A 9570-nucleotide genomic window follows, 5' to 3' on the forward strand; every position below is an offset into this window, starting at 1 on the left:
GAATTAGTGTTAATTCTTGTTTCCTGCAAACTGTCTGAAAGCATAAGTAAGAAAAAATTTACACCTAAAACATGCATTAACACAGATTTTTGGTTAACATTTGTAGAAGTCCTAATTTATGCTTTTGAAAATAAATGAAGCAATCTGATTTAATAATATGGAAGAAACTTAAATTGCCTATGGTTTATTTGTATACTAAGCCTCACACTGGCAGCAATACACAGATCAAAGCATACCAACAAACATTTTCATATATTCTGAAACAAATTTATTTACACTCTTTCTTAGAAAACTAATTAGGGATCGGCTTAACTCTTTCATATGTTGATAGAATATCTACTCCACAACTCTTTCAGAACTTAAATTTGTTCATTAAGTTCAGGAGCAGACCAAAGGATGTACGAGATCTCTACTGCGTAGTTACAGCTTCATGAAGCTAATGGAAGCTATGACTGATTTCACTCGTAGTATGGCATTTTCGTCATTTGTTTCCACAGCTGAAAAAAATGACTGTATCTCAAATGCTGAATTTTTAAAGCATTACTTTGATTTCCCAAATACTTCTATTTTTATTGGCTTATGTTCTTTCTTAAGTCAATTAGCAGAGCAAGGCATAGATGCATCGCAAGCACTGAAGGTACAGAAGCTCCTACTGGTCTATCTAAATTCACTGTTGCTTCAATCATACACATTAAATGAAACAGCTTCAACTGTGTTAGCTGTATACGCTGCAGTAAGTGTCTGGAATGTTTTTGTACTTCTTTCCTTTTCTTTTTTTCCTTGAGCTACTTTGAAATTGAGTATGGGAAATACCAAACTATGTGGTTGCTCATACAAACAGCTGATCAGCTTGTTTTCAGAGATAACTTCAGAAATCAGTTTTAAGCAATAATTTGTTTTTTTCTGAGGTAGATTCACAGGGAAATTTGCTTTTACTTTTTTTGAGGGAATTGTACAGCAAAGAATAGTAAAAGATACATGAGGAAGAGGCAAAAATTGTCAGCATAAATTCACCGATATAGACACTATAAATCAAATAAGGAGGTTTAAGACTTACCTACTGCTCTTTTCAGCTTTAAAGACATTAACAATCTCTATAGAACATTTTTAATCTGACCTAAATGTAGGTCCAGAAATCATACCAGAAATTGCTCAAATTTCTAAAAAACACATTTATGATGACATCTTTTGTAGAATTTTGGGTAAAGCAGTTGCCTTTTAAAGCTATTAAAAGATCCAGAAAAATGAATCCTCATGTCTTATTAGGAACTGAATATACAAATTAGCAAGTAATGGTTCACAGAAATGGAAAAGTACCTCTTGTGGTGAATTCTTGGCTTTTATCCTTACTGTTCTCTGCAGTTTAGTGAGTGACAATGGATAGCAAATTTGAATGCGTTGGGTTGGGATAAATACCCACTTAAAAGTAACACTGTGTTACAATGTAAATCTTAGAAATAATCCATCTGTTAAATTGATTTACCAGCTGCAGCAAGCTATTGTACCTGCACTGGGACGGTAGTTGTGATATATCTCTTACTGTTCATCTGACAGTTTTCAGGAGATCTACAGGCTGTATCTTATTTTTGTGTTATTTACAATACTTCCCACTAGACTGAAGTTAGACAAAAGCTCCCAAAGCAGTTGGGGAAGGATAGAGCACTGAAACAGATACAATATGACAGATCACATCATTCTCTTTTCCCTAGGAAACATCCATAAAATTATAAATTAAGTCTGACTGAGGTTTAGAACTTTATTGTTAAAAACAAGTTTATTTGGTCTTTTTTAACATTTATAGCTTTTTTTAGTACCTGTGCTTTCCCGTATCTTGCTCGAGGACTCTGTGGATATTGATACACTAATGCTTCAAAGGCCCTTAGAGCTTCTTCAACATTTCCCTGGAAAGTAGAGACATTTATCAGCAATTCTATCTAATAAAAATGCTGAACGACGCATGACCTAATAACACATTAGTTTTTCCAATTAAAAAGCAAAAATAAACCAAAAAAATGCAGACTGAATCAGTTTTCATGCGTATTTTGTTGGGGTTGCCTCCTTATTTAAGAGAAATTTGTTGGCGTTATTTATGAAACAATATTATCTGCTTTCCATGTTTAAAATGAATAGCTTTGATTTTATTTTTCTCACTTTCCCTTTGTTGACTGGAAAGAATGCTGAGATGACAATAACCTGTCTATATAAAAATGCAAAGAGTCTATTGCTAATAAAAGGCCAAACTGAACAAAACAGCGAACAGAAAGGAAGTTCTAGACATACATGAACACTTCCTCTCTTCATACCTCACATGAACAGTATCCTAACTATGGTTCTTCTAGGGGAAATACTATAGACTCATCCATCGTCTATGGCTATTTCCTCCACGTGTTGTGCATTAATGATGTCCCTCAGGACACCTCACATGTGCTCTGTGTCTCCTCCCCGTCACATACAAAGTCTGAATGTAACAATGGTATTCTCATGCTTGATGCTGACTAGCAAGTAAGGACAAAAGCTGAGAAGAACCAGATGCACTGTTAAACTTGAGCTAAGCACTGCTTGGCAAAATTTGGCATCAAACCTTCCTGCCACTTCCAACTCTTACAGCTTTTAAATATGACTGGACTATTATGCACAACTGTCTTGCTATTTTCAAATATTACATGTGTCCGATTTATTAGTAAATTTATCCTGTTTCCTACAAGACAAGCATGATTGTCTGCAACTCACCAAGAGACACAGGCAGGAAAAGTGTCAGCCAACTGACCAAATGACTACTACAAAGATTTGCACCTAATGCTTATGAAGCATATGAACACTTACTGAGAGATACATATTAACACACTTATGTGATTTAAGTTCTCTGATAATAGTTGACTTCAGTACTCAGACAACAGCGATAGGAGAGAACTAACCCTGTTTCATGTGATTAATTTAAGCAGGATTTTGATGATAGGAAGTCAACAGTTAAGCTGAATTTTTTCAAGGTTAAAGGTAAGCAAACACATGAACAGATATACACTTACGACTTAAAAAAATTTAAGATAAACTATCCATCAGAAATGAAACTTGAAGGACAAACATGTACTGAATATTTAATTTTTAAAAGTTAACTTCACAAGAAGTAATATAAAAGTACTTCTCCCTTTCTCGAAGTTAATTTTTATTTTATTCATTTTTGTTCACTGCCTACAGTCCTGAGTGAAACATTCAAAACTTACTTTTTTACGTAGTTTTTCTGCAGCATCTAGTTCAGCTTTAATGGTCTTATCAAACTTGTTTAAGAGCTTTGGCTTCTTCTTCTTTTTAACTACAAGAGATTTAAAAACTCACAGTTCATTACTTTTGTATTTCACAGCAATTGTTTGGAGTAACCTTTAACTAGCAACTAGTACTGTGCTGGTAAAGTACATGATTTTCAAATAAGACAGTTTCAAAATACACTGAAAAGAAATTGATTTCTTACTTACTACAGTCACAAATTCCTGTATGAAAAAGCAATTTTCAGTCATTCATACAGAATAACTTTGCAGTCAAGTTTTTGATAAAGCATTTTTCATTTCATATAGTCAAGGATATTCTTTGTTCCAAATGGTTCTATTGACATGGAAGAACAAAGAGAACTGTTATTCTTCCATATTTATATGGTATTATGAAAAATATCATTACCAGGAACTTGTTAGTAATTTCTAAAGTTGTGCGTATCTATGTCTAAGTCTTTGCCAAAGGCAACTAAAATAGTTGACAGAAATCATAGTTACTCAGGATAGAAGGGACTCAAAGTCATGTAGTACAACTTGCTGCTGAGAACACGTTCAATGCTGAAATGTCTGATTAAGACCACTTTAAGTTATGAAGTTTCCACGGCTTAGCAAGCTGTCACACTGGAGCAGAGCAGCAGCAGTAGGTAGCAAACCAGACTTGAAGTAAATTGTATAGAGTAAATTGCATTTGAAGCAAATTTAAGTAAATTGTATCAATTCAAACAGCTATTTACTTCATAGCAGTTCACTCCTAAACAATGTCTATTTGGTTGCATTAAGTATAGTAGATATTAAAAAAATGCGAATACACTACAGAAGGATATGACAGCAGGTAACTGCTTTCCTCCACATTTGCTACAGCTAAACTTTGCTTTTGCACTTCATTAGAAAAAAAACTCCAAACCTTTTCTGACTCAAGTAAGGGAAATATATATTGGCTGATAAAAGTAACTACTAGGTATGCATATCTGTTATTTATTAGCATATATCTTTGCTTAAATTACATATTACCGTTTCTTCTTCTCTATAGACATAAAGTCATTAAGAGCATGAAAAGAAGTATAATGATTATCTCCTTCACAGAAGTTTAAACAGGGAATGCTGTAACCGGTATGTTTAGAGCTAAACCCAAACACCATACAGCTTAACATGGCAAGACTGATGCAATGCTGTAGCAAGTACTTTGGATAACAAGGTATTGTAATTAGCCATGGTTTATTCTCCTAAGTCCTCAGGTGCACTGTTCAGGAATGACAAGAGCCATCATATGCTACTGGAAATTGTGCTTATGATTCATTAAATGATACTTTCTCTCTGAGACTCTGATTTCTATACAGAGCTTTAGACAGACAAATCACATCATTTATGTTAAACCTCAGAGAAAGGCCAATGCCTTAGTTAATGCTAAACCAATACTAACCCTATCCAAGCATTAGAGGATCTTATGAGTCTGAGCTGCTTCTGTATGAGATCAAAAAAAGCCAACCTTGAGTGCCTTTGGTTCTTTTTGTGTAAGACTTTTACTGTCATGTTCAACAATGATCTCAGTTCTACATGACAAGAGTTTTTCTTACACTACCTTTAGAAACTATTCTGCAGCATTGGTATGCACAGTTAAATAGAAGCTATTGCTTTGCAGGGTCAGGGGGGAAATATAATTTAAGCAGGATTGAAGGTATCTTACTAAATTCCATTTAAATTAACAAAGATCATACAATGCTTTAAACATAAAAATGTATTAAGATCTATAAAGGAAAGGTACTAAAGAAGCAGTGCATTAGGATTATAATATCCCTGTTGATCCTTCTTGTAATAGAAGTGATTATTTTCCAAGAAGAATAATTTTCCAAGGCATTAGCTACCAAGAAGTTAAGAAAGAAAAAACTGTCTGATACACAGGAATTTACTTATTTTTCAGGATAAACCACCAAATAGCATACCTAAATAGATTGGGTTTGCTCCCCTAAACACTTCAGGTTTTCACTGTACCCCGTGACTTGAAATCAAGCATTTATACTCAAGCACACAATTATGCACTTATGGAATGTAGTTATAGAATTGAACTCATCAATGAGATGTTTTGCCTTTTTTTTTTTTTTGAATACAGTAATACATATTTCATGTCTTTTGTTCATCCCCCATAGATAACATAGTAGAAATGCATTTCAGTCTCTGGCCAATTCTAGTCCTGTTCTGTCTTACTCTCATACTATCCGTTTCATAGGTAAGCAATGTCTTTAATGCATTTTCATGCAGTTAGAGATGACAACAATTACGAAACACAGCACCGGCCCTGTTCCAAGTGTTCATAACCCTTGAATCCAGCAAAACTTAGAGAACCAGCTCACATCATGAAAACAAGTATCCCTCTACCCCAGACCTTGAGTCCACAGTGACTAACAGGTATGGTGCGAGGTTTCTGACATAATGTCACTGGGTCTGAAAAGAACAATCCATAACATGCAAAAGGTTTGTTGGGTTTTGTGGTTGTTTCGGTTTATGGGTGTTTTTGTTTTGTTTTGTTTTTTCTCTAAAAAAATGTCTGCTCGGTTTTTCAAGAAACCATTGTTATTTCTAAGGCCTGGCTTGCTCAACAACAGGTGTGGATGAACTCAAAAGGATCAGCCTAAGGAGCCAATAAAATCAAATGTCCCTGAAGATGTTTTAGAATGGTTGTGCTCACAGCTGCTATGTGAAACTGTCATTTGTTGTTAGCAGGAAAACTGAGGTATGTCAGTTCCTCTGGGTACACGATCTGGTGAGCTTCCAGCTGGACAACACCACCAAACACTTGGTTTGTTCCTGTTCTCTAAGCAGGAGGCTGTACGTACAATAAATTATGTAAAATTCAACTAAAATGTCAGTTCCAAGTTCTACAGCCATGTATGAAAATCTGTCTAAGAACACAAACTGTATTCAGTTAAGAGAGGACAATTATTTGTCAGCTTTCTAACTTTCAGTATTCACAGAAAGACAGAGTCATTTGATCCTTCTCAAACTCAGTAAGCATGGCAACAGCACGGCTCCTTTGAGGCAAAGAAGAGAAGCTTTCCTACCCACCAAGAAACTCTTACTGCCTGTGGGACACTGCTTCTGCAATTCCTTTGATTTTACAAGAAGATGAGACAGAAACAGCTCAGAAGTGAATGAAAATCTTACAAGTTCCGTGGCACAAAGATATGACATCTTTCCCATTGTATCTGACTTTGGTGATGTTTGGAAGAAGCCTTTTCCCACCCCCCATTACAAAAAAGTATTATCTTCCCATTTACAGTATGATTTTATATCAGCTCTAGACCAGCAGGAGATCAATATGAAAAGCTGGAAAGGAGCTGTTAACATAAATATTATTCAGCTTCTAGGCACCAATATAACACAGTAAACATTATATAATGAGCAATCATTTTCATCTTCCGTTCTACTCCTATGTTAAAGGATTCACCAGGGAGCTTTCAGTGTAACGATCAAGAATTCCTCTGTATTAACCAGATAGCCTGCTATCTCCCTGCAGCAGTATTTTAATAAATTATCCATTGCCTCATTCTAGTGTAATAATCTTTTAGCAGATGTGACCCAATATATTAAATTCAATGTTATAAAGAAGGTAACTTATCTGTTTTCAAAGGAAAAAAACATGTAATTTTTCTTCATTGACTTACAGATTTCACCATGTAGCTAAAGTAATGCACAATCATGCAGCTGCTAGGGTGATTTATAGTCTAAATCTGGTTAAGCATTAAAATGATAATAATTCTTTTATATATCATACTATGGTCTTGCAAGAATAATACTGAGGATTTTCAATAATGACCTTGGATGGAAGGTTAGGGTTTTTATCTAGGATTTCTGTCATAGGATTGCTGAAAACTCCCTCAGAGAAAAGTTTCCACTGTCAAAGCAGCAAACTCAGAAGAAATCTTATAAGAAACCATGCTAAATCTTTCTGCTGGAGAATAAACAATGGTCAGTGATGATAAGCAATCTCATATCTCACTTCTGTATTAAGATACAGAAGAGAGGAAAAGAAAAAAGAGAAAAAGAGAAGAAAATATTTTGCAAGTGGCATTGTATTAAATGGTATTAAATGTGCAGTAAACTTAACAGCCTGCAATGTCATCCAATGAAAGATGATGAAATAAGCTATTTTATATACCTATTTATACATATGAAAACTAAAATACCAGACATAGTTTATGTTTTTTATGTTGAAAGGCATCTTGTCATCATCAAAAGCAGAGGCAGACTTTTTCTACAAAGGACAAATACCTTTTGAAAAATAATGAACGCAATTCTAGATACTCTTCAGACCACAAGTGCATCGTGAAAAATAAGGAAAAGTAATCAAATGATCAAAGGTGATTGAATCACATAGTTTTGTACAACGGTGTAAAAATATTTTGTCTTTAATTGTTGGGGGAGAAGGCAACATTTACATCTGAATAAGCAAGAAAAAGAAGAAAAAGGTAGTAGTAGAGTTCGCCACTGGAAGAGGGATACATACAACTCTGTAAAAAGTAGCACAGAGATGAAAATAATAAATTATGTTTCTCTGTCACCATAGAGGATAGAGGAACAAGGACAAGCAAAAAAAGGCTTAGTTTCTACAGTAGAAAATTTGGCTTGAACATCTGGAACTAATATCTCTGAGCAAGCACAGTAGAAGAGGTTGCTGAAGGTAGCTGTGGAATTCTAATTACTGGAAATTTGTAAGAACAGGTTGTACAGGCAACTGCCAGGAACAATGCACACAGTTGATAAGGCCTTTGGTCAACAGAATAGATGAAGTAAGCTTCAGAGTTCCACCTAGTCTTATTTTCTATAATTTCCATAATATACTGCTATATTAATGCGCTTTAGTGCTAAGACTATAATTACACAGGGAAATTCCATTCTCTCATTTGTTAATTAAAGAAATTCCCCCAGAAGCTCGCTGTGCCAGTCATCACTGTGACTGAGATTGCTCCTAGCCCAATGCCAGCAACAGAATATTGAAGTTCAAAAAATAAATGGATCAGTTGTAGTTATCTCATTTGTCTAACAATCATGTTTTTATGTTCTGTATCTTCTACTCAACCATTCTGTTCATTTCCTTTCTCTTTCCTTCTCCTGTTATCCTTTTCTCCAACCTCTCCCCTTCTCAACCTTGATGCTCTACCACTTTTCTTCCCTTTCATTTCTGTACTTGCTCACAATCTGTTCCTTGGTCCAGCCCTCCTTACTTATCCCCAACCTGTTCTTAGATATCTGTCTTCTTCCACACACTTGTTTCTCATGCCCTTCTTTAAGGGTCTTTTCCCCTAAACTCCCTTGCCCCTGTTATTGACCATCTAGGTACTCTACTGCTACTCTCCATCTCTGCTGCATAGTTCAGAAAATGATAAGGGCTATATGCAGTCATGAGAGAGACTCAAGTGACAAAACCCCTCTGCCGTCACATAATTACATATGCCTCATACCAAATGATGCTGACAGAGCATAAGTATGCCCCTGTGAGAAACATCACCTTTTCTACACATGCTGCAGCACTGTGTTAACCACCTGCAAATTGTCAGCCTGAGCAAGCAATACAACTACTTGGCTCAGCAGTAGTACCTGATGCTCTTCACTTTCTAGCTAAAAGTTTATTCATTTAGTCATCACTCGAGAATGTCATCAATGCACTGACAGCTTAAAATAAAGGCAATTAAATTTAAGTTTCTCCATGTAGTCACCTAAATCCTGCTGTAATCTTCAGAAATCTAGTCATTACCATCAGTGAAGCCTAAAAAGTGAGTTCAGCACAAAGCAAGGCTGCCATTGAATGTATAGATGACCACTGTATATAATACGGTTTGGACACCACACCAGCACATACAGCCACATGCACGTCTTCATCTGGACCCAAGACTCGTCCAGGCTGTTCTCCTCACTCATTGATAATACTTCTTACCCATGAAGGCTTTTGGGAAGCCAGTATGAACACTGAAAGACTCGGGAAACGGTTCATTGCTTTTTTCCAGGACCTGATCTCGCAGAAAGTTTCAGAATTGCAAAGGAATAGCATCAGGGCAAAAACTGCTCAGGTTCAAAGATCTAGACCAGAATATGCCATCTGCTTTCAGATGAGTGGAGATACAGCAGCAAACAGAGACTGGGCAGGGGACGGATAATGAAATTTAGTGGGCGAAGTCTCCCCACTGATTACTAGCCAGCATGTGCATGTGTGAACTAATACTTTGTAGCCATCAATACTACAAGCTCTTGAAGTTTGCAATAAAAGCCTTTTTTCATGCAAACGCTGGGGGGGGGGTCGGGGGAGCCCTGAGGG

General features: G+C 35.9%; 1 protein-coding gene across 8 annotated transcripts in view; it reads right to left on the reverse strand.

Annotated features, from left to right (window-relative positions):
- ASPH (aspartate beta-hydroxylase) overlaps positions 1 to 9570 on the reverse strand; it is a 99088-nt gene that overhangs the window by 34357 nt on the left and 55161 nt on the right. For all 8 annotated transcript variants that reach the window (XM_026841982.1, XM_026841981.1, XM_026841979.1 and 5 more), the window contains 2 exons: positions 3222 to 3310; positions 1815 to 1901 (listed from right to left, as the gene is read on the reverse strand). In XM_026841982.1, the coding sequence (XP_026697783.1) occupies positions 1815 to 1901; positions 3222 to 3310 (176 nt within the window). The remainder of the gene's footprint in view (positions 1 to 1814; positions 1902 to 3221; positions 3311 to 9570) is intronic.

The sequence above is a fragment of the Athene cunicularia genome (assembly GCF_003259725.1).
Source record: "Athene cunicularia isolate RWA chromosome 2 unlocalized genomic scaffold, athCun1 chr2_part1, whole genome shotgun sequence".
Lineage (NCBI taxonomy): Eukaryota > Metazoa > Chordata > Aves > Strigiformes > Strigidae > Athene > Athene cunicularia.